The sequence below is a fragment of the Neopelma chrysocephalum genome, unplaced genomic scaffold (assembly GCF_003984885.1).
Source record: "Neopelma chrysocephalum unplaced genomic scaffold, ASM398488v2 Primary Assembly neopelma1_69, whole genome shotgun sequence".
Taxonomy (NCBI): Eukaryota; Metazoa; Chordata; class Aves; order Passeriformes; family Pipridae; genus Neopelma; species Neopelma chrysocephalum.
Window position 1 is genome coordinate 1362165 of NW_020897729.1, and position 26568 is coordinate 1388732.

The 26568-nt window shown below is 43.2% G+C and overlaps 1 protein-coding gene across 6 annotated transcripts in view; it reads right to left on the minus strand.

Moving 5' to 3' along the window:
- LPP (LIM domain containing preferred translocation partner in lipoma) overlaps nucleotides 1–26568 on the minus strand; it is a 325524-nt gene that overhangs the window by 57819 nt on the left and 241137 nt on the right. For all 6 annotated transcript variants that reach the window (XM_027685929.1, XM_027685925.1, XM_027685928.1 and 3 more), the window contains one exon: nucleotides 10839–10962. In XM_027685929.1, the coding sequence (XP_027541730.1) occupies nucleotides 10839–10962 (124 nt within the window). The remainder of the gene's footprint in view (nucleotides 1–10838; nucleotides 10963–26568) is intronic.

The window sequence follows — 26568 nt, forward strand, 5'->3', positions numbered from 1 at the left end:
GGTTCTGTCCCCCCACCACACCTTCCTCTCTCCTCTAAGCACACACATCAGATTTGCCAATGCTGGAGATAGTCACACTTCACAAGACCACGTAGACATCGAAAGCTGGATCAGTTGATGTGAGATGTTGAGATGGAGAATAGGAAAGAAAGAAATTAGAATCCAGTGCAGCCATTAGAATCCAGGGTCCTAGTAGTATCCTGCACTATATATATATGTGTGTACATAAACATTTGCATGTGCATTTTAAGATTCTTGCTAATTTCAGCCATGGGACAGCAATGAGAAGCAGCTGCCCAGCTCATGGAGATGACAACAAGAACATATGACCGGAATTAGCTCCACATTGGCAATGACGATCACTAGCACTTTCCTGTCCAGGAGAGCTGGCTGCATATTCTTCTGCACAGTATAAAGGACCCACATTAGAGTCCCTTCTAAATGTCTCCTTTCAGCTGAGCCAGTTGCAATTCCTTAGCTCATGTAATCACAAATAAACTCTTCATTAAAAAGTGTGGAAAGTCAGTATTGTCATGTCCCGGCCATTCATCAACACAAGTGAAAATTCAAGGTAAAAGGTTTCGGGCTTTCTGCAGGTTTTTTTTGGAAGTCAAATGCTGAATTCACTTGTCGTTCAGGGCAAGCACATAATGAGGAAATGGAGACATTTTAAAAGCTGGGGTTTTTTCAAGTGTAATTTTAAATGACAACAAAAGCCACTAAATGCCCCCCCCAACTTTCTCAATTTCCAGCCTGCACTCACAAAGACTGCTGCATATTATCTGCCCAGTCAGCCCCCGACAGCACAGACAGAATCAGAACATGCACTGAGCAGATAGTAAGTTATTAACCTCTCAAGATATTGTCTGGAACCAGAACTTGTTGAGGAAATTGTATATTAACGTTGAACACTGCTGCTAACTGAACACAGCCTGATTCACAGCTTTAAACAAACAGTTTAGCATGGCTGGGACAGTAATTTGGAAGGATCTACAAGAGAAAATAATTCACACCCCACATCCAACTGTCTGTCTTTAGCAGTGTCTTAGGCTGTGAAAGATGGTTGCACCCACACCTCTAAACTCTCTACAGAAGGGTCTGCTATTACCAGTGTGTTTTACTGAACCACTGTGCTCAATGGGGAGATAAATTCTGTCAACTGTCAAAACCCATATAACCTACCTGTGCTGTCACCTTTTGACCCTGGTGCTGTGAACACAGTTGTTCAGGGGTTTGGATCTTAGCTCAAACTTCCAGAGGAAACTATTTCTACATCTCTGTGCATGTCTTGGCAGACACAAAATAAAAAAAAGCAAATGAGCAAGTTCATAAATGAAAGCTGGTGACAAGGTATCAGATGTGGTCTCCCATCTCCGGTTTGCATCCACAGTGACCCTCTTGCTATTGAAGTTTTCCATTTCCCTCAATGGGGCTGGCTCGGGCAGGGCCACAGGACAGGCACGGTGCTTTGCCACTCTCTCCTACTCAGCTGACAAAATCTGTGCTGGCACAGTGCAGGCAGGTGACATCTCAACTGCAGGTTTCACAAATCAAAACAGGTTTACCCTCAGCTGCTGGTAACATCCCAAATGTCTGCCGGGGCTGGCTTCTTGTGATCTGCCTGCCAGTTTGGGATGACAGTCTCCTGACTTTTGAGCACCAGTTGTGACCTTGGATTGTAGCCAGAGATGTGAAAACTGTGTTCAGGTTTAACATGACATGATGAACAGCAAGGTGCGTTTGGAGACGTAAAAACAGTGCAGCTTACTAAAACCAGCAGGAAAGTTCGGCTACTTTTGATTCTTTTAATTCTTTTAATCCTCTCCTACCTCTGCACCACTGAGAAACACTCTGTATTGATTATGCTGACATTGACAGCAGAGCTGGATTTTTTTTTTCCCACATCTCAGATGAGAAAGTGTGCTATGATTCATCTCGCAGAATCTGAGTCAAAGCAATTCCTTATAAAAAAGAAAAAACCAAACAGTTTTGATGCATTTCCATCAAAAGAGAAGAGGCTAGAGAACACTCAGCAAATGAGGCAGTCCTGTTTAATTCTTCTTTTTACCACGTTTCACTCTCAGATAAAATCTGGCCTTTCCCCCCCCTGAAAATAACTCATTTTGAGTTAATGACACTCAAAATACCCCCAAAAGCTATTGGCAAAATACAAACCACCCTATCAAAAAAGACAGCATGAGACAAATGCTACCAAAATGCCACACCCCCGTGGAACGGTGATTGCTAGACTGGAAAGTAACAGATTACTATGGGGAATTGTCAATTTTCCTTACAGCCTTGAACTATCTCAATGCAGAAGTGTGATAACATTAGTGAGTACATCATATTAACAGCAGCTAAAGATACCCAGTGTGGTCCTGGAGCACTTTTTTCCCCCTTTCCTATTTCCACAGCCTTGTTATTAACCCTGGAAAATAGAGCTTGTGCTCTACACACTGGGAAGAGCCTTCAGACTGGTTGTGATTTCTCATTTGACAAGGCTCACAGGTCTATTTTGGTTGATTTTTGCATAAAATAAAGAGTGTGGCCACAGCTTTGGGTAAGGCACGGAACTTGAAGGAATTCTAGGCTCAATTCCCACATTGCTACTAGATCTCGGCATGACTCTGGGTGACTCACCTAAACTCTGCCAGTCAGCATCTTGTTTGTAAACTAAGGACAGTAATTTCCTGGTCCTTGCCATATTTTCAGTTTCAGAGCTCTGAGGGATGCATACTGTTTCCTACTCCATGTTTAATTTGCACATAGTACAGCATGACCACAGCCTTGTTGTCAGGCCTTGGATGTTACTGCAGCACAACGAGCCATAATATAACATGGAAGCAAACTGCAAATTTAGTGCATCCACCTTCAAACAATAGGTGAGCTGTTTTCAGTTTTAAAAAGCAAAAAAAAGGGCTCATTTATGCCAGATTATGTACACAACCAACTCAAAACAAAGAAAAACTAGACTGTTTTTACATTATTGGGACAAAGATTTCTCTGGGACTGCATGGCTGGAAGGGTTTCTAACTCCAGCTCCAAAACTGAATGCGTGTACCTCACTCCACAACTCTGCTATAAGTCATGACAAAAAAAAAAGTCGAGGCTTAAAACACTCCAAAGCTCCATCTGAAAATTATTTCTATAATACTACAGTCCAGAAAAACATTCTCATTTACAGGCACACATACATACACCTCCCTCTTAAAATACCTGCACATGAGAATTTAGTGCTTATGATATCCTGGATGGAAATTCCTGGTTTAACTCATCTCCATAAAATACATCTGACAGGAGGAGAGGGAGAACCAACCTTTTCCATCCCATGTGCCCTAGATGAACAGCCTGTCTTCAGCTCCTGGCCTCATCAAGGAGATTCCCAACCAGGGATCCTCCAGGTACCACAATTTATGGTTTTTAGTCAAGTGATAACACACCCACAGAGAACCCCCCTGAGACCAGCCAGCTCATTTCATGTGGGGCCAGAAGGTAGGTCCCACTTTCGCTTCTTAATGATGTGAATTGGCTACGGACTAACGACCTGCAGCCAAAGACCTGATGGCTCATTATCAATTCTTCAGCCATTTCAGTCCACAGAGAGTTCACTGTGGGCATGTAAGTTTATCATGAACAAGCTGGATTGTCTTTAAACTGCTTCTCAAATTAAGGTAGAAAGATTTGGTTTGTTTTCATGTAGGACTATTAATTTTTGTGGGGTTGGCTAACACTCTCATCATTGTTCAAAGTTTTTTCAGAAAGAGGTTGAGGTTTCCTATCCATTTTCTATCACAACAGAAAAAATATCTACCATGCTCATAGATTATTTTGCTTGCCATGGCTATGTTAATTTTTAAACATGCTGGAGAACCCTGTAGAATATAGCTGTACTTTTGAAAGAAACATCCCTTATACTTCATTATCACATTTCACTCCTCTTAGAATACAGTAGGAAATTGTCAGCTTTTATTTACAGACTTTTGGGACAAACCTAATTCCACTCATGGCCTAAAACCCATCCCTCTTGCACAGCATACAGGCAATCACGGAAATCCCTTTGACAAAGTGCTACCTCAGTATTCTGAACTTATTCTGCATTAGATAATTTCTGCATCAAATTAGTTCTGTTCAAAAGTAAAAGTATGTCTAGGTTGACTGCCAGCAATTCAAGTTAAACTAGGGACGTAAAAACACAGAGGAAGTCATGCTGCTTGCTACCTATTCCAGCTGGGATTTTATCACCTACAGTAACAGAGGGTAATTTTGGGTTTGATGCAAGATTTAGATCCCATCTGTGAAGCAGTGCTGGTGTCTGAAGAGACTGTGCTTCAGAAACACTCATGACGCAAAGTCTCGACCACTCTTGTGTGGCTAAGAAGAGGAGAAAGGGAAGGTAAGTATCCTGCTGTACCAGGTGCTCGGGATTTACAGAAGTGCAACTTTCCCTCATTCCCCACTGCTACATCTGCTGGATCTTCATTACAAGATGTGCACTCGAGCCTTTATAAGGCTATGATCTCTGGCATAAAAAGACCTAGGTAATTCGCTTCACAAAACATTTTTCCCACAATTACTACAGAGTAGAATGTGGATTAGATCAACAGCAGGAAGAATCAAACTTTTGCATCCATTTACAGTCTTTCAAATGCTTGAAAAGCAAATTAGACCAGCTCACAGCCACTTGCCTTTCTCATGGCCAGAGATAAATGCATGTAGATATGGTATATTTTGCTCTCCAACCACTCACTGGCCTCCTTTTTGTCTCTTCTTACTTTGGAACTGGGGGTCAAAATTTACCCTCTAGGTGAGATTATTCTTATACATTTTCTCTCCAGACTCTACCTGGACCTGGTGTGCAAGGATGCCGGCAGGCACAGGACTCCCTGAGAGGAAGCCAGAGGGTGGTGGCAAGTACTGACAGAAGTGAGACTGAAGAAACAGGCTCTGAAAGCCATTTACCAAGGTAATTAAAGCCTCTGGGGAGCAGAGGGAGGGTGACTCCCCTTGCGGCAGGCCACAAGAGGGCTGCTGGAGGTTGATGGTGCCGCACTATGACCTTCCCGAGCACAGGTTGCTCCCAGCCCTTGTAGCCTGTGTGCAAATGCTGGAATATGGCTTGAACATAAAAAATAATGACTTGAACTACAATGGAGAAAAGAGTCCCCATTATATGTCTGTTCCTCCTGCTTTTGTGAGCGGTTATACAACAGAAAATGACTGTCGGCTCATCAGCTGTTGAAAATCTAACCTACTATTTTCTGACCCAGATGTTGTTTAGATGAAGATGTACACCATCTTGCACCAGAACCCCTGCCTTTAAACAAAAGACACGATGATACATCACATTACATGGCAAAATTACGATGCAATTATGCTTTAGTAATAATAATATGCTTCATTTAATGATAATCTTTTCAGAAGAGATCTAAGAGTACAGGCAAAATATGACAACTTTCTTTTTCTGATGGTAATTCAGATGAAACCAAGAGGCTACCTGTGCCTCTTAGAGGCTACAAATATGTCTGACCAAGACAGAAATGCAATACAGACCATCTTCAGTTTAGAGACCCCAGAATGGTTCAGCACACAGAGCCACGTCAAAGGAAACAAAGACACCATGAACCAAAGGAAGTTGTACCTGGACAACAGTTGTACCTGTGCTTCCTCATCTGAAGGTTCTATGCCTCTACCATACTCTATGCCATACCACACTTGGACTGCTACCTGCTAAACTGTGTCCTGCCCCTCGAGAAGTAAAATTAGGGAACGCATTCGATACTGTTTGGACATGAGACCTCTGACCCCAGTGAAGGATTTTTAGCTTATGAATGGAAGCCTAACAGAGACACAAAGCCACTGACAGGAAAGGTTGACAGAGCCCTGAGAGATTCAATATGGTGCCACATATCATTCTTTAATCTTAACTGTGACATGGCATCTCAAAGAACCCTTGGAGACAAAGGCTTCTCAATGGGAGGCACTCATACAATTGCTGCTGTTAATCACCTCCTGAAAACTGGGTGAAAAGAGGAAAAATTAAGTTTAGAAAGGTAAAATGATCTGCCACAGGTCTCACAAGAGGTCAGGACGAGGAGCAGAAAAGGAAGTCAAGCATTCTGCTTGTTGGCCTTGCTCCTCAGCCCAACACTGCACCATCTCTCCCCTTGTCAAAGTCTGGGAATACAGAAAATACACATAAGAAAACCACATATCTTGAATTATCATCTCTGAGATAAATCAAGGTCCCTTTACTGCACAAACTGAGCATTTCCAACAGGACCATTTTAGCATCTCTCTTCTCCCCAAGTGCATTCCTACAGCACACTGGAACTACAAAAGGAGACTACTATATTATCCAATACATAAAACTGGTAGTTCCTTTGGTAGCTCTGAGCTATGGTAAAAGACCAGTGAGAGTTTCTTCCCACCAGCCAGGGAAACTCTGCTGTGAGGAGTGACTCAGCTGGGACATAGTCCAGAAGGCAACAGGAGATGAGGGGCCCCGATGGCACTTTTCCAGTCTTAATCAACACTGTCTACATGGTGATAGAGACTGATAAGCTGCCAGAAGTCATTTCTTTCTGTGAGACTTGAAACAGTGGTCCAGAACAGTTGTGATCTTTGTGTGTGTGTATTTTGTCAGGGGTTTTTTTAAATGCAAAATCAAGGGCTGTAATTTCCCATGGCAGCAAACAAACAATTCTGATAGTTTCATTCTAATCTCCTATAAGTATCCATTTCTCCTCTCTCAACCTTAACCAATTTCCACTTCACAAAGTATTATTTTTTTCAAACAAATCAGACATGCCTGTCTACAATAGCACATTTATCAACAGGGAGGGCTGTGATAGAGAGAAACTATCCCTCCTGCAGAGTGCATAACACATTTGGGAATCCTTTCTAATAAAAAGGGATTTGATTAAAGACAGCCAACTACCACAGATCAGCAACTGAATCAGCAGTAAAGGAGGAAGAGCAGCTTAGACTTAAAAGACTTCAATCCGCTGATCTGCCAAGGACTTCCCAGGAGAAGTCACTCCATAAGTCACTCCAGAACCTACAGGAGGGTAGGGGGGGACATACATCAAGGATTGGGGTGCTTAGACTTATTATAGTAGTCTGGCCTTAACAAAATCAGGTTAGGTAGAATACACAACATGAATGTTTAACTCCTAAAAATGTAGAGTGATTTTCTTTAATTATTATGCTTAGTGATGATACCTCCATGCTTAAGCACTGCTTTGCCAATGGCAGCTAGAGTATTTCCCCGTGGCTGGATTGTGCTGCTGTGACAAGCCTAGGCAACACAGAGCTGTCAACTGTGATCTTGTTGCTCCGAAGTGTGTCTCCAGCATGCTGCTTCTGGCTCCCACCACGTGCCCCGGCTCCCTGGGAAGGCAGTGTGATCCATGCCATGCTGCCAGCTGTGTGTGTTTGCATGAACAATAGTTGCCTAGAACAGTTCCCCCAGCCCTGAAACCACTTTCAGAAATTTGTACCCAGGGAAGCTGCAGAGAGGTGCAGTGAGCACAGGCTGGATGGAAGCACTGGCTGTCCTGCTCCTGAGCTCAGCTCACTCGGTCTGCCAGCAGTACCAGCCAGCATTTCCAGGGCAAAGAGACAACTTCAGTGACTCCTAGTCCTCTTCCCTCCCAAGGAACCTCCACTCTGCCCACTGCTGGGCAGATTCTGCTGACTCTAGAATCAAGATGGCTTGACTAAAAACCAGAGACACAGCAAGTGAAATTGCAGAAGGAAAATGGTTACGAAAAAGATTCCAGAGTGCTGACGGGCCAAGTAAAATGACCTTTCTCCAGCCTGACAGTTCAAATGTAATTATTCAAACAAATTATTTTTATGACTTAATATAACGCCTTGCAGCTTTCTAGCAAGGTTAATTAGATTCCTCAATTCAAAACCTATCTGCACTTAACCAACTTTTAATATGCTGAAATCCAGTTTTCTAAATTCAAACTAATAAAAGTGATTAGCTGACAGCTATCTGGTATGCTACAATTACCATGGTAGTTAGACCTCAGGCATAAGATATTTAATGCAAATCAGAGTCAATGTCTCTGCCCATTTGTCCTTTTTCTGATTATTTGATCAATGTGCCATATGAATCCTGTACAGTCCACACTACCATGCTAAAGAAATACAGCACAAGGGCAGAGATATTGTTTGAGACAGTTAACCAAAGTTGAAAGACTCTTTTTCCTCCCACATTTAATTTGTTCTTTCCACATGAGCACGAAGCTACTGAAAGGCACTGGTTGACAGCTCAAGTAGAGATGGGTATTGAGTTCTGACACAGCCAGAATTAGTACAGAACTCCCAGCCTGCACTGCCATATCAAAGGGCTTCATCCACTGTGACTCCAGAGACCATCTTCCCCCAGGGAGGAGCTTGGGCTGGAACAAACATAGGAGGATGAGGGCAGCCTACCACTTTGATGGTATCCAACCATAAAAAGCAGTAGTGGTCCAGCATTATGTATCTTGTTAGATAGATAATGCTCCCAAATAGCTGTGTGGGGCATAGCATGCTTAGAAAGCTGAGGAGATGATCAGCCCAAACAACACGTGGTTCTGCACATCAGGAATGTCAAGGCTGGATACTGCTTCAGAGATGAACTTCAGTAGCATACACTCAGTGCAATTAGAAAAGCAATCAGGTGCAGTTGGTAATTACACGTCACCTGCCCAAGGTAGGACTAAGGTTGTTTGATTTGCATCTTCCACCTTGCATCATGAATGATTATTCCATCTTTGATCATGCCACCACTTGAACACTGGCAAAGCTTGTGAATGCTCTGAAGTCTCCTTTCCATTTTGTTGTCTCCTGCTGAATTAAGAGCTATTGGCACGGCATTGTTCTGACCTCCCATCTGACAGCCAAATTGATGACCTCACATTGAGAGACTTTATGTTCCAACCGTTTGAGCTATGCTTCCCTTTTGGATGAAGAAACTTTGATGTACCACCCTCTCAAACAGAGCAGAGCCATCTTAGGCATACAGTATTAGTCTGCAAAATCCAAGCTTTTCAGCTTCATAAATACAAGTGCTAAACAAAACTAAAGCTTCACTTCAGGAAGCAATTTCCGAGCTGTGAGGAAAATTAATCACTAGAACAGCTTATCAGGGTAGGTGGTTGACTCACCATTGCTCGAAGTCTTTAAGATAAGATTAGATTTTTATTTTTTTTTTAAATCATGATTCAATCATGTTTCTGGGACAAATCGAGAGTAAGACATTAGGCAGTATAATGGCAAGGTCCTTTCTGACCTTGAAGCCTATGCATCTCCAAGTTCTTTGTTCATCTGCCTACCTTCTTGGGCTAAAAGGAAAACTGGATGGGCTCTGGTCCATCCACCAACTCTTGCCACACAGTTCTGCATTAAGAAAATTACTATAATCAAATCTCATGCTTCAGGGCTTCAGCCATTTGCCTAAAGGGAGCAGAAAAGAAGTTTCTCCCTTCTGCCTGCCCAGCTAATAGCTAAATGTTATGTTTATCTGGTTGTTGCTTCGTGTTTAAAACATCAGAGAGTGAACCCAAATGGCTATGGGCAGAGATGAAGTCAAACTCATCAACACAGAAAATGCTCTCTGGCTATTCTCTATTCAATTAGTCATTCCTGCTCACATCTCAGATCAGTGATAGTCATCAACTCTGATGACTACTAATGTGGACAGAGAAGACATTTTGGTTGTGAGGGTGGAGACCACAGAAGGTAAAAGGTATTGATGGACAACGGGGACTGATATCAACTCCATCTACAAGGGCAATGTTTGTTTGATGAGAACATCTTAACCTGCTCATGTTATCAGATTCTTGCCACTGCAGGATCCTCATTTATTAGTTAAGCCTTGGTCCCACCTGCTTTTGGATTAAACCAGACCACAAAAGTTTCTTTAAGCCAGAAATGTTCTGGTCCATTCAAACTCTATAGCAAATAGAGCTAGGGAGCAATCTAAATGAAATTTTTAAGAAATGATGAAATAAAGGAAGATAAAGAACACAAAATGAATGGCCTGCCCCAGTATTTAACATTACAAACTGTAGCAGTTTGTTTCCTAACAACACTATTACCCAAGCCTGTAAGAAACTAAACATACAGGCAGACACATCAAATGTGCCCAAGACTCTTGACTTTAATGCAGACTTCAGCCCCCATATCACCTATGTTTCATATAAAGGCAAGATATACATTCTATACCTACAGCTGCCTAAGATAATTCTGTTCTACGCCAATTAAGAAGGAAATTAGACAATTATCTTTTTCTGGGTAAGGAAGACGATATGGTTATGAGTGAATCAGTTCAGATTTGTCTTCCTTGTACTCATTAGACCCAGTTCTGGGCTAATGGGTCCCCATGTATAACCACCCTGATTGACTCAAAATGGATTTCCTTTTTATCTGTGCCAGCACACAGAAAATGAAAATCCATGCCTTAGAAGCAGAACACATTTACACTTCCAGGTTTTTTGCAGCTGCAATGAGAAGGGAGCGATGGGGCAGGCAGGCAAGACAGTACACCACACCTGAGTTCAGACAGGTAGCCAAGAAGCTGGGGACAGATGGTGTGAAAATGAACCAGACGCTGAAAAATTCAACTTTAAAACCAGAAAGATTACAAACATACAGTGAGTGAGCATGAGATTTATGCTGAAATTACAGAGGAATTCCTATGGCTGATTACACTTCCAGCCCAAGCGTGGAAAGCACATCCATCAATACGAGTGTCACTACGTTACCAGTGCAGCTGCCAGGCCTCCCCTTACTGCACCTGCTAAATACGGAAGAGGGCTACGGACACTTGTGACATGGCTCACCAAAGTATTCATCAGAGGGAGGATTCTCCATGTCATACAGCATTTTCTTGGTCAGATGTTCCAGCTCATCCTCAGGCCTGAAGGCAGGAGTGCTTGATGCAGGTCCAGAGCTTGGATATCCACTCTGGAAAAAAAGGACAGTCTGTGATGTGACATGATATAAAAGCATTCACATACAGTAAGAGGGTCTATTGACTGTTCAGTGTTGAACTTCATTCTTTGTCTTGTTTTTGCTTTTTTTAAAACCCAAGGGATTCAAGCAAGTACATCCAGTGAAGTGCTATATATCCTCCTAGAATGAGAAGTATTCTCTGCCTCATAATTAGGTGTCTACTGGGTAGCACACAATAATAAATAAAGAAGAAAATTATTTCAAGGATAACTTGATACAAATCACACAGCACCTACAGGATGGACAAGGGATCAGACCCAGCCAGCACGGGTCTAGGAAGGGCAGGTCCTGTCTGACCAACCTGATCTCCTTTTATGATCAGGTGACCCGCCTGGTGGATGAGGGATGTAGTCTACCTGGACTTCAGCAAGGCCTTTGACACCGTCTCCCACAGCATACTCCTGAAAAAGCTGCAGCCCATGGCTTGGACAGGGGCACTCTGTGCTGGGTTAGGAACTGGCTGGAGGGCTGGGCCCAGAGAGTGGTGGTGAACGGGGCTGCATCCAGTTGGCAGCCAGTCACTAGTGGTGTCCCCCAGGGATCAGTGTTGGGCCCAGTTCTGTTTAATATCTTTATTGATGATTTAGACAAGGGGATTGAGTCCATCATCAGCAAATTTGCAGATGACACCAAGCTGGGGGGGAGTGTCGATCAGCTGGAAGGCAGGAGGGCTCTGCAGAGGGACCTGGATAGGTTGGAGAGTTGGGCTGATTCCAACGGGATGAGGTTCAACAAGGCCAAGTGCCGGGTCCTGCACTTTGGCCACAACAACCCCCTGCAGCGCTACAGGCTGGGGACAGAGTGGCTGGAGAGCAGCCAGGCAGAGAGGGACCTGGGAGTTTGGATTGACAAGAAGCTGAACAAGAGCCAGCAGTGTGCCTAGGTGGCCAAAAAGGCCAATGGCATCCTGGCCTGTATCAGGAACAGTGTGGCCAGCAGTGCCAAGGAAGTGATTCTTCCCCTGTACTCAGCACTGGTGAGGCCACACCTCGAGTACTGGGTCCAGTTCTGGGCCCCTCAGTTCAGGAAGGACATTGAGGTCCTGGAGCAGGTCCAGGGGAGGGCAACTAGGCTGGTGAAGGGACTCAAGAACAAGTCCTATGAGGAGAGGCTGAGGGAGCTGGGGGTGTTCAGCCTGGAGAAGAGGAGGCTCATCACTCTCTACAGCTACCTGAAAGGAGGTTGTAGCCAGGTGGGGGTTGGTCTCTTCCCAGGCAACTATCAGCAAGACAAGAGGGCATGGTCTCAAGTTGTGTCAGGGGAGGTTTAGGTTAGATATTAGAAAGAATTTCTTTACGGAGAGGGTGATCAGACATTGGAATGGGCTGCCCAGGGAAGCAGTGGATTCTCTGTCCCTGGAGATATTTAAAAAGAGACTGGATGTGGCACTTAGTGCCATGGTCTAGTAACTGCAGCGGTAGTGGATCAAGGGTTGGACTTGATGATCTCAGAGGTCCCTTCCAACACAGCTGATTCTATGATTCTATAAAATGCTTTCCAACATTGAAAAAGGCTTTGGAAGTATTTAAGTTTGGACTTAATAAAAGCTTTCATCATTTAACAACTCAACATAAAAGATGCTAGAACAATCATTCCTACAGTGGTAGAGTATATGGACAGAAACAGATATTCCAAAGATGCTAGTTATGTTCTCTTCTTGTTTGTTTTGACACAAATCCTGCCGTTAACATCAGGAGATGGTCCACAGATTTTTAGTATTAGGGATACAAATGTTTTAGTATGGACACAGAAACTGAGTTCTCTTGGCCTTCATATGCTAACAGCTGCATACACTATTTGCAGTCTGTTTCAGAGCATCTTCTCCCTGGAAAACACCAGAAGTATGGGCATATTTTGAGAAGCACAGACTTAGTCTTATGCCTAGAAGTTTCTTAGAAGAAGCTAAGTTTAGTGTCCATAATAAGAAACTCGGTCATTTCAGGATTAAAAAATGCTGACACCAGCTTTCCTTGTGTGCGCTGCTTTCTTGAAAGACTTGCATATGAAAACTAACTTATCTATGAAACACAGCATTTCAGTAAAGCAAGTGATTTCATTGATTAATTGCTGCCTTCATCATGGATTGGACCTTTGATATGAAACAAGGAAGCATTTTTCTATGCTCCATACCTACTTACATGGCAAGAAAATGTAAAATCACTGAAGAAACAATACACTGGCCACTTCTATCTGAGTTACAGGGACTACACCTGACATGATGAATCTTTATTGAGCCAGTGATGTTCAACAAAGAACAGTAGGTTTAAAGCACTGCACTGCAAGAGAATTAACTAAATGCTTTGACGCTTTTTTCTTTCAGGCAAGAAGGAGATTTCAAATGAGACATCAATCAATGTAGAGAAAGTCTCAGAACAGCGCTTAGCAATAATACTTCAATCATCCACTCCCAGAAACCAAACTCTTGCATGTTCCTAACCATACTTATTTTCCAGGTCCATGCTGAGCTGTACACCATCACCCTCCTCACTTGTTGGCCTGATCTTTCTCATAGGCACTGAGCCCATAAGCACATGCCTGTGCTCCCCAGAAGGGCTGGATTTGCTGTGCACACACGATGCAGAAGTTGCACCTGCTGCCTGCCCGACAACTGCTCTGTAGTGGAATAGCAGAAGTGCACAAGGGAGAGGGGTGGCACAGTCCCCTGGGAAAAAAAGTGTACCTGGAATAAGCCCCAGGCTGGATGAATTTTCATGAAGGGTTGTGTGAGGTCTGTTTGCCATACATGACTGAGAATATAGATTGGACCTACCATACATTCAGGTTTTCCCATAGATGTTTCCTTTTTTTGCTTATGATTTTTTTTTCTGAACAATATTTAAGGATTTTGTGCATTTTTCTAGGAATTCTAGTTGCCTAGCAGTTGTTCTGAGGAAGCTGTTGAACATCTGAAAATCCTGAATGTCCACACACAGAGTAGTAAACTTCATTGTACAAATGCAACCATGCTGACATGTTTGGGTTACCAAACCTTACTTTTTCATGTAGGGAGGCAAGCAGTATGGTGCACAGGAATTACATTTGCTTTCTAAGTCATGTAAGTGCCATCTCTGTGGGATACAAAATTTTGGTGGGGATAAGGCCATTCATACGACTAGAAGTTTCAGAGCCGGGTATTTGACCCAGAACACTCAGACTCCCTTTGCCAGTGCTTTGTGGCTGTTTTTGGAAGTCTAGTTTACAACTGCTTCATTAGAATAATAAATAGCATAACCCTAAAAAAAAAAAAGGTTTATTAATAAGCCAATTAAAGGTGTCAAATGTAAAAGCATTTAATCTTGGAACAACATATTTTTTCCCTTTGCTCTCCTGTTCCTAAGAGCTGATCATGAATCTCATCTGAACGTATATTTTAACACAGCAAGTGCAGCCAAGGATTTATTAGCCTAAGAAGTCAATCTGACAACTGAGCTTCTCAAAGTATTATTCCAAGTATTGTACCTATTTCAGTTTCCATGCAGAAAAGAATGACCACTGCCATCCCATCAGCAGAGACTCCTTTCCTAGACTTTGCATGGAGAAGACAGTACAGCCTGAAGCTGATGACGGCCCCCATCCCTGTATTTCCCCATTTGCTCTCTCTGGTTTTGGAGGCCACATTGCCTCACATACACAATAAATAGGCCACTCTCATATTTTATCTACATCGCACATTTCCAAACTAGGCAGATTTCTTATCCAGTAGTCAATGTCAGCTAAAATAACAAATACCAACCACAATGTTATGAGACACTTTAACTTATTTTGACTAAAATGCTATGCCTTTTTGACCAGCATTTAAGTAGTGCTAGGCACACATTTTTCCTCCCTGCATGGCATATGCTGACTACGTGCCTCCAGGAAAATGCATTTCATGCATACGAACGTGCTGTTGAGTTTGCTGGGACATGTACGCACACAAACAGAGAGAGAAAAGTGTATCTTTAGTCCAATCTAAAATGCTTGTTTCAGCAAAACAGTTTCCTTCCTCCTCCTTTGTTAGGTCAGGGTAAAAATATAACACTGGCTTTCCTTATAAAACAGAGTTGTGGTGTTGTTGTTTATATTAAACTTCCTCTATTTTCTCCTGATCTGTACAATGATCAAGGCTGTCTAGAAATACAATTTGCTGTCTTTAATCTACCACAGTTACCTTCATGTGTTCTCTTTTCTCCATGATGCCTCAATGCACGCAAATAACCACTTCCTTAGCTAGACACATCTCAAAGATGGGGTCTACACTGAATTGCAACATGGCCTCCCAAATTCCCTGAGCACCACCCCGTCTGGCTAATCACAGAAACATCAGGGATGATAAACTGACCCAGGAAAATGGAAAAGAGCCTTGGTCAGCAAAAAGCTGACAGGAGGGACTATGCTCTGGAAGCACAAGCACCTGAGTCCATCCTCTGCTACTGCCATCAAATACCAAGCAACCTCAGGGAAGAGAAGAAGATTGCAGGAGCAACCTTGGGAAGAAAAGAGGACTGCAGTTGCACGTGCAGATGCAAAAGCATTCCTGAATAACTGTCCTACATGCATAGTTAACAGGATATTAAGGAAAATGCCAGCACTCCCAGGGTTAAACTCTGTGGCAGAAAATATCTTCATGCTACGAAGGAAGTGAGCTAATCGCTTGTGCCACTATCAAAGCACTGCAACAACATCTGGCTCATCTTCCTCATTAAAGTTCAGTTCCTAAAAAGCCAGGTCAAAAGAAGCAGTCACGTGGAATCACTGTATAACTATTTTGGTACACAAAGTTAATACTTGTTTCAGTGCTTCCCTGGCACATGTTTTCTACTCCAGGCCTCACTGGTAATCAGCTGTCTCTGATGTAAGGGTTGCCCAGAACATTCACCAATGAGAACTTTCCCCATCCACATAAAAATATTTACCCAAAGGGGTAAAAGCCACAGTGCAAAATATGCAAAGACAACTGAAGATGGTGCTTTGATGAATGCACCATCACTCCAGAAAACACTGTATGTGGTCATTTTTCTTGTCCATTTGCAAATATTGTAGAAGAAGCTTCTTCTCTCTGAGAGAAAATAACTTCAATTACGTGTTCCCAATTACAGAAACATGGAAATTATCTTCTTCACAGAAGGTAGAATTAGTCCAATTTGGAATTGAAAGGCAGCCAGAAACATCTTTCACTGATAGCGACTTTCCTTTTAATTTTTTTTCTCCTTGTTTGACTGCATAAAGTTGGACCTTTCCCTTCACTTCATGCACCAAAACTGATCATCAGTTAAATGAATAGTTAAATAGCATCACAGCATATTTTTATTCAATGGTCTGACAAAGACCACACTTCTTCATTTAAATTATTGACTGTCCAAAGCAGCTGCAAACTTTCAGAGCAAGAAATCCAGCATGGTGCCATGTCTTTCATGAGTTGCGCTCCCAAATAAATATCAAGATTTCCTACAGCTGTATTTCAGTTCATAATTAAGGCCAACTCTCACAGAGGAGATGCTATAGAAAAAATATTTTAATTCTTGATTTGTTTTCCCAGTGAAAGGTTACAGCTGCCAGAGTACATACAGATTCCTGAAAAGACAGTTCTGCCTGAAATCCCTGCAGCACACACGTTCCTTGCTTTACTCCTGGTTGGAGAATAACTCATGAAGATCCTTTGAGGAAGCTGCCCTGCATGACGAGATTTCCACTGACAGCCAGTGCCTTCTGGCCTGTACCAGCAGCTCAAAATCACAAGTCTTTGGGCTGGCAGGAGAGAAGGCTCCCCTGGGACACGCCAGAATGGGACAAGCCACCGGTTGCCTTGCTGCCCACCTGCCCTGCCATCACTTCCCACAGCAAACCAGCAATCCAGAACATACAGTTCTGGCAGCAGAGCCCTCATTTGTTAAACACTGCCTTGCTTTGAAGTAGGACGGTTTTGTAACTGCTTCAAAGCTCTAGAGGATATTTTTCTTTATTTTTAAACTTCATTACTGTAACTGTATCCTTACTTAGCTATCTAAGCACACTGACTGTCCTATTCTAATCCTGCTAAGCTCTTAGTTTCAGTGATCTCTTGTGACATTAAGCTACACAGAATTTCAGTAATAACAACTGTGTTTTAACTTCACAGTCTGCAATTTTTCACAATTGCCTCTTTTTTCTTACACTGTGAAACCGGGATGCAGACAGGTAGGAAGGGGAGGTATCTTGTTGATAGTTTTAAAAGCAAGACAATAGAGCCAGATAGCAAAATCACTACAGAGCTGAGAAGTTTCCCAGACTTCCAAAAATCAGGCTGCTCATACGGATGTCTATTTTGACTCACCAGAGAAGAACTTATAGCTCACAGTCATGACACTGAAATCTTTGTGTACTGATACTGAATTCAACAGGATCATCATACATATATCCTAATTACTCTGTAAAATGGGTTTAACAATATTTCTCTCTTAATTAATCAGTGCCTGCAGAGCTCTCCAAGCTTCTGCAATGTAAGTGACTACATGGAGACAGAGTGTTTTATTAATCATCAAGCATGGTAACAAATGAACATGACTGTTTTGTCCTTGGATTGTTTTATGCTATTATATGCAAACAGACTAAGTAGCTTTTCTTGCTATTCTTCATGTTCTCACTAATATTTTGAATCTGGAAGGGCTGGTTATTTTTGCTAGGTATTATAATAGCTGGATAATCTGTAAATACTGCTATCTGCTTCTTGCTTCTGCACTGAGCACGACTGTGTTAAATGACACCTTCCACTGACATTATGGCAAGTCCTTGTTTCTGCTGGACATTGTGGACTGTTTATATATTCAGGGTTAATAGCAGATTAACTAGATTTTTATGGAGCAACATTGGCCATTTCTCATTAGAAAAAGCAAAACAAACAGATTTTCAAGTAATAAATTTTTTACATGTTATCTCAGAAAACAGCAGATTTAAGCTACATTTCACATAAGAACAGCTATAAAATACTACATTTTAGTGTTCCACTGGTGCTTAAATGTATACACAGAAACAAATTCAGCAGTGCCTGATCCTGCCTGGGGCCTCTCGGCCCTATCACTACACAAATATGCTTCACTTGTCAAGGCTTATCTCCTATGAAAAGGGGAGCAGGCTGTTTTTCCATTAACCCCACTTATTTTGGTAACAGACATTTTAGGCACTTTCAAAAAAAGCCAGGAACTCAAAGCACAAGCTGGATGGTACTACTGAGTGGGAGAATGAGGCATCACCATTATATCCACATGCAAATAAAGAGATTGCATCATTTTAGCCCTATGGTTTTGGCTGGAAGAGCTTAGTCTGCTTTATAAAATTACATCAGGAGGTCTTATGCTTCCTCATCCATTGTTTCAGTATTGAAGGCTTTATTCTGCTCTAAGCTGCTTGCCTTGCCACATCTCTCTGGGCTCAGAGTCAAGCACTCTCTTACTCCCATGTATCATCACCAGCAGTAAAGACCCTATAGGCTGCTTATCAACTCCCCTCCTTTCTGTCATAATACTGCAGGCTTCCAGGATGGCCTTCAAAGCATTAATTAATTAAGCATTATATTTACTGCTATCAACAGGTCAAAATCTGCATTTCAGAGTAGGAGCCATAAGCATCCATATGAGATGACAGTCTCAAAGCCTTGGTCCCAAGCTGCACAGGGATGTGCTGTACAAGGGTTTGAATTCACTTTTTGTCATCTTGGCTATACACCGTGGAGTACACAGTGCCATCTAGGGCTTCTTGCCTGGGCAGGTGATGAGCCTCAAGACCTGTACAGAGATGCCTTGTGCAAATCCAAGGCAGCACTACTGGAAGACATCAAGCTGTGGGGGACTCCAATTGCAGTGAGTGGCACTCCAAAGTGGGGCTCCTGGTCTCCCCATCAACCGAGCCATATTCCCATCTTAGAGGACAAGCCCAGGGGCAAACCTAATAAAAATGGGAATGTTCCAGTATTCATACTGATGAAAAAAGATGTGTTTGCTGACACAGCACACAACTCGCCCAGACGACTCATTGCCACAATGAAACGATTGAAAAAAAGTGCCTTCCTTCCAAAGCCTACCCTCCCAGAAACGTCCTTAAGAATCCAAGGAAATAATCGAGCTTTGCCCTTTCTTAAGTTTTTCACTTGCAAAGCACTTCACAAAGGCAGAGCTCAACTGTTTTCACAGACAATGAAAGGCGACACCACACAATGGGCTCACACACACCTCCGGTGCAGCGACCGCAGCGCCCAGGGATCTCACCACCATTCACCGTGTAGAGCTGGGGGTTGGACCGGGCGCTCCTGCAAGGAGCAACACCTGCCCCTGCGGTTCAGGTTCGTCGCCCAGTGAAAAAATAGGCTGCCCCAGCTGCAGTGCCTTATCAGGTAACAAAAACAGAACTGCTGGGGCATCACTTGTTTCAAAAGAAAAATAAATCTCACCATTTTAGTGGTACTAATTTTGCATGTGAAACTTGCATTCATATTGTATTAACAGTTTAAATATAGCTTTCTTGCCAGATGCCTGAATATGCTAGAAAAGATACTTAAAATATGCAAATTGTGTTTCTGTTTTAATACACAAAGAAACCTAAAATCACATCACTTTCCATCACCAAGACAGGTTTTAATATAAGCTTTTTTCATGTGAAAACTATAACAGCAAACAAATGGTTAACCAAATGTGTTTAACCCACTATCTGTAATCTCACTTTTAGTCAACTGTGACATGGGCCATTACACTTCCCAGGACACCAGTGACTTAAATGAAGACTACATATTTTGCTTAACATTAAAAGATTATATATATAAATTACAGTAAAAAAAAGCTTCTCAGACTGGAGCGGGTGCTTGGTTCAACATTCATAGCATTGAAGGGATGGATTCCTGAGCTTTATCCTCAGCAATATTCTTAACCAGTCTGATCCTGCACCCTGCTGTTATAAATGGTGTTCATAATGCTTGGCTGTCTCAAGAGAGTTTGAGAGTCTCAATGAACTCTTGATTACAAAATGCTTTGAGATCCTTGAATGAAAGACGCTGAATGAGTACAAATTATGACTATTATTAATTACCTTTAGTAGCCAAAATTGTGCCTCCTTTTACTCACATGTGCCTACATTTTGTCTGTCAAGATTCTAACATTTTCAAAACAAATACTGGTCTCCCAACATGCCCCTCAGTGATCTTGTATAAATAAAAGTGATAAGAATAATATTAGAGAAATCAATAGTTTGCCAAAACAAATCAAATTCCTGCTGGACTAAGACATTTCTTCTTATTTCATGACTGGAAGATTTCTCCATTTTACTTATGTTCTGATCCCAGAATTACTTGTTCTCTTTTCCTCATGTGTAGCTGCTTTCACTCTAAGAGCTTTACTGTTTTTCTTTTAACTTTGCACAGGCCATGTTTCTTGAAGTGGTAACTGGAGAATTCCAACCCTTCCTAACAAAATGGGTACAAGTTCCTTTGGAAAGAAGATGGGGAGCTCTGGACCCATCAGAGAGTGTAAGCTGAATAGGATCCTTCATTTGATTTTCAGTGACTGAGTCAGGGAAAACAAGGCAGAAATTTAAGAGATAGTTCAGACATCTGGATTCTGCCCAGGTCATCTACTGTGCTTGCCTCTCAGCTAAGGTATGCTTCAAGGGTGACAAAAAATTTCCAAAATGACACCTTTTTCAATGATGCAAGAGAAAAGAGAATTTGCAAATAATAATGAGAAGATTGCTACTCGTCGAAGTCAGAGGAAGAGCTCATTTGCTTGCACCTCCAGGTCTCGTGGTGAGACTGTAGAGAAGAGTATTAAAAGGGTACTGACATAGCTCAAGACAATCTGCAGGCAGTAAAGATCAGAGTTCATCTCATCTCTGCCTCAATTAGAGCGTCTCTATATTTTATACCATCTATATGGACGGTTTTGTTGCTGAATTGCTTTATTCACCTTTAAGAGACCGAAGCTTTACTGCATTTAAAACAACTAATTCTCCCCTCAAGAGCCTTCCGTAGGTATCTGTAAGTTGCCTAAATCTCAGCTCAGCCATCTAACATCATATCAAGTACCATTTGCAAACATGTGTTATTTAATTCATGACAAGAAATTACCCAGACTGTCAGTGTTGAGCAGACCACATGTACCACTTCCAACAGCAAGCTTGGCCTCTCTGCTGTCTCCAGACCAAGCAAGACAATGGCCTCTTCACAAAATTACCACACTGGAGTTCATCATGACTGGTGTTCAAAAACTTAAGAGAACCCTCTCACCTTCTGTGAAATGGAGGTGGCCCACCAAAAGTGGGTAGTTTGCTTGCAGACCTAATGCTACTCACTCACATCAGAGCCTGGAAAGGGTCTGACAGCAAGGTCACGGTGCAGCCACACCCACAAGCTGTCCTTGCAGGTGCTACTGTGATGCTGAGCAACGTCAGACAGAGGATAGGACACACTGGCAGTATGGAAAAAGGTGGTGAAATAAAACAGTGCCACCAGGAGCAGAGGAAGTAATGCACAAGAAAAGAAGGAGGAGAGAGTGAAGGGCTGCAGCCCCCAGTGAATGTCATCTTGATAGCCTAAGCACTGCTGCTTGTACATGTTTCTCTATCAATTACCTCAAGATAATCAGAAATAATATTTTCAGAAGAAAGCAGTGCCAAATTCTATACTGCACTTGGAGGAAAAAGGCCAGGGTAAATGCCCATCATCTAAATTATCATTTATTTCACCCAATGTACTTATGAAAATGATCTCTCATTTGGCTCACAGCAATAGAAATTTCTCAACAAAGTCATAATTCTCCTGTAATAGAGTCCAGGGCAGTTAAGTATTACTCAAATAAAAGCTCCAAGTCTCCCTTGAAACACTGTCCCTGCTCAGGAATTTCCCACAATCACAAGGGAGGTGGGAGCTCAGAAAAGGGCAGCAAGAGATGAGGAATGATGTTCCCTCAGAGAGAACTACAGGCTGAAGACCCAGCAGATCCTATCTGGTGGCCAAATTGTGGCAGGAAGGCAGAAGCAGGGATTATGGGCTATTGAAAAATGCTGCAGGAAGTTTCACCATGGGTCTCAACTTTCTTGCAACCTGCTGGAATAGGAGTGGAGATCTGAGTTTGCTGTGCTATTCCTGTTGCGGATGCTGTGAATCCTGCTCATGCATAGGGCAGGAGATGGCCCTGGGCAGAGAAGAGCCACAGGAGCAGAGAGGTCAAGGTCAGATCTGGGATGAGGGCTCCAGCAACCAGGGGAAAGAGCTAGGGAAAAGAGAAATTAGCCCTTACCAACACAAATACAACAATTAAAAAAGGCAGAACTACAAAGGCAAAAGAAAAATGCTCTTCGGAAGAGAGGAAGATCAGTCAGAAGGCAGCGTGCAGTAAGTGATTTAAGCCAGAGCCCAGCATCAAAGGAGAGGATGGGATGAGATGGGAGAGGAAGAAGAAAGTGCAGCCTGGCTAGGAGCTTTCAGAGCTGGCAAGAGTCCATGGAAAGAGAGCTGTGTGCACCCACTGCATGAAGGAGAGTGGCTTAGGGAAGACTAGTGTGCAAAGGAGCTGTATGAAATGGAAAGATGGACTGATGGCGTCCTCAGAGCAGGGAGCAAGCAGAAAAGCAAGAGAAAATGAGAGGTGTCAGCATCAGATGATTTTACTGAATCACTTCCCTTGTCCAAGAACTATCAGGTGCTAACCAAACCCAGCAGTTTCAGTCTATGGGATTAGTCAGATGCTTCCAGATACATGTGTGTATGTGTTCTTGATGGACCATAGGGAGGGTAGGCACCCAGGGCAGAGCACTACAGCCTCAGTCTCACTTGATTCCCATACGGAGGGGGTTATATTGGGTTTCAGTGTCACATGCTCCTCCCTTCCACTCCCCCTGCCACATGTGCTGTGTGATCCCATGTCTGTCATGGCATGCTTTCCAGCCAAATGGAAAACTACTCTGAGGCCAGGATGATCAAAATGGTAAGTGCATAGGTGCTTGTGCTGGGGCTTGTGCTGTGTGCTACAGAAGTACCTATGGAACAAAGAGCAAGGAGAAGAAATTCCCTGCTTGGTGCTGGAGCCAGAAGGGAATATGGGATTCCCTGGATTCAGAGCTATTCTACTGCTTTCACTCATCCTCTGCTTTCCTATCAGGCTCTTGAAAAGCCCCAGGATCTTGGCAGCCAAACCAGGCTGTACACTAAGGAAGGGAATCTAAATTTCCCCAGCTGCAGCCTCTAAGGCTGCTGCCATCCTGAGGGCACAGCCACTGAACTAACACACAGACCTAATGGTCTACACTGTTCAAGGCATCAAATGCTTGAAGAAACTCAGCCTGCTCAGAAGGCCATGCTCGAGCTGTATTTCTATGCTATCTTTTGTGTGAGGCTGGGACTCGCTCTGAGGAGGTGAGCCTGATGGCTCAATAAATAAGGGATACTTGGGAGAGTTAGCAGAACTGACAGCTCAACAAGATCCATGTTTAGTTGTCAAAACATTCCTCCATGTACAGAGATGCAGATAAGAAGGCTGTCCACATACATCTGGGGCTAGAGATGAGCTTATCTCGCTAATTGGTTGAGCAGCACTTTGTGAAGAACAGAGTCAACTGGAAGAGATGGTGGCATGTGCAATTAGAACTGAGGAGGCTTAGGACTGTGGCTGGACATAACACTGCACATGGACGATTTTGATGTATTAAAAAGATCACTTTGTCTGTGAACTGTTTTCATGTCCTGTTCAACCACAACAACAGCAGCAGCCTCCTTCTGTTTTTTAATGATTAAGCAGCTCGCAGGTTGACTGAGCAAAGGCTGAAGGGGAAAAACAAAGATATATATATAATAATTCTGCTGCAGAATTTACTTGAAAAGGATGAGTTAGACATTCAGATAGTGCCAATCAGAGTCGCTCCAGGGAACTCGCTGATTTACACAGCAGTGGAGGATCTAGCTCAGCATGCCAAAGTGAGCAAAGTACTCAGGTGTGCACTGGCTGGTCGAGAGGCACTATTTGAGTCAACAAGGCTGTCCAAGCTTGGCCCAGACTAACTGTAGCCCCCTGAGTCCTCAGCTGCATTTGTCTTTCACATGAACATACAATACAGGGAGAAAACCGGCTCCCAGACTGCCAGACCAAAAGTGAACACTGCAGACAAAGACCCCACTCTCTGGGGATATGGGTGATTGAAACCTGCTTCCTTGCAGGTGATGCTCTAGGGCTTAGTTAAAAGTTCCTGTCCCCAGTTGTGGGACCCATATCAGCCTGGCTTTCATGGGGTCCTGTTACGAACTCCCAACTCAAGCTAACATTTTTTCCAGGGCCTCCTCTATCCTTTCTCCTTCTGAGGAGCTGGCTCCCTCTTGAAAAGGACCTTCAGAGCAAGTGTGCCTCCTCTACCTCCCTTCTTACCTACCCTTGTTCCTAAGAGTCATGCAAATTTCAAAAGCATATCTAGAAAAAAGTTGTGAACACCAAACACTTTACTGACGCCTTTCCCTTCTTTCCCTCCAAACTATGTATTCTGCTCTCTAAGCTCCCTTTCTGCCCCTCTGCATTAGCTTTACACTATTAAATAAGGAGCTCAGGCCCCCATCCTGTGTAGGACTATCATCCGAAAATCACTCACACACTTAAGAGGGTTTGCAATTCGGAGGAGGAGAAACAGTGAGGCCAGCAAATGCTGGAAGAAATTGCCTGGGGAGAGTCTGTGATTTCCATCACTGAGGCTTTTCAGAGTAGGAACAAACAAATATTTGTGAAGAATAGCTTAGGCAGAGTTGATCCTGTCTCTGAGCAGCTGACAGATCTACAAGTCTGTTCCAGCTTTATTGTTTATGCTTCTGTGATTGTGATAGCAGTTGTGACATATTCTGCAACGGAGTTGAGCAAAGCCAGCTGAAAGCCCTATGGATCATCTTCAGGGCTGAAGCTGCTTACAGGAAAGGAAGCTCATGTGCAGTGTTAAGTTACTTGATGGTTCCAGATGCTAAATGAAAGAAACTTCGTTCAGAAATGGTAAGACAAAGAAGCCGGGTCCTAAGCAGGCCCTGTCCTGCTTTTACTATTTCCAAGATGTTCTATCTCCAGCTTTGATTCCAGGTGCAAGAGGCGGCACATTCAGAGCACCCACTGTACAGGCTGTAAATATTTGTGTTAGACAAATAGCCGGCTTCTTTTGTCCTGGTCCTCAGGAATGCCCATCTGGCACTCAGTGCTGAATCTCTATTGAAACCTCCCAGAAGCTAGACAGGATGCAGAAAGTCTGGCCAGGAGCATAGAAATGGCAGGCAAAGAAGCATTCAGAATATTATCAAAGGTGCCCCAGACAGCAAAAAGTTCCACGTGTTGGTTGTGCAAAGACCCACGTGTTGTCTGCAGTGCATGAAAGGAAAGAAGTTACTCCAGAAACATCAACACAATCTCTCCCTGCAATACCACCTTACGGGAAAAACAAATGGTAGGGGAGCTATCTAATCTACTCATCGCAAAGTCTTTAAGTCACAAGACAGTATTTACTAGCTGGTACCAGACAACATTCAAGCAAGAACAGAAAGTCACTTTCCTAACCCTCCTTGTGAATTGCTCCCATCTGTGCAAGAGAGTAATCCAAAGCCCTTATGCCCATGACAGCACTGCAATCACACGCTTCGTTTTTTAAACCCAAAATAGTGCGAGTCAGACCACAGCAAGGCTCACACAGCCCATGCAGCTGCACTGATGAAGAGGAGCCACTGGAAGTGGCTCTGGGGGCACAGGTTGCTAGGGAACGTTGCAAAGACACTGCAGATTTCCCCGCCACTCTCTGGCTCTTTCCCCTCTTCCCACCTCACTTGAGCTGTGCCAGCGTCTTCGCCCTGAGAGTGCCGTTCTTCCTGTCTGAAGTGTGCAAAAACAAATCTGCCAGCAACAATGGAACACGATTGCTTGGCATGTATTCCCCGAGGAAAGAAATCTCTCTAGCATTTGATTTTCAAAGGCAGACAGCTGATGAGTTGGGAAAAGAGTCTACTCTTGCCATTTTCTCCATGTCTGTGTGTTATTTCATTCAACCTGTGCCACGGTTAAGGGTGGGTGGCAAGCCCAGGTGGTACAACTCAACAGGCTGACTTTGTGGGAATCATGCCAGTTTGCAGACAGCAAGTCATGGTGCCCTGAGTGTCATGCTGTGCCCTCTGGACCCCTCCTCTAGCCCTAACATGCTGCTCTTTGGGAGGCAGTTGCAGGAGCCAGCACAGCTCTGTGAACGTGTCTGGGCACCACATGGTGCTCCCACCACTCCAGCAGGCAGTGGGGTTTATGAGAAAGGGCACACAAGCAAGGGAAGGGCTATGAGAGAACTGTGAGGGAAGGAAAAGGAAACTCCTGCCTTCTTAAGAAAGAGCTAGGGTAAGGAAAGACCAGAGACCAAGGTGGAAACACAAGGCTTTCCAGTATTAATCAATCTTTAAACAATTTAACTGAATGATTAGGAAATGCAATGCTCCCTACTGAGGCATTAGAGATTTATGTTTAGATGTTAGGTGTTTTTTTCCACACGGTGTTATTTTTAGCTATGAGTTGATGCTAGGCTGGTGGTGGCTGCTGTTGGATCAATGAGGCTCTCCCGTGATGG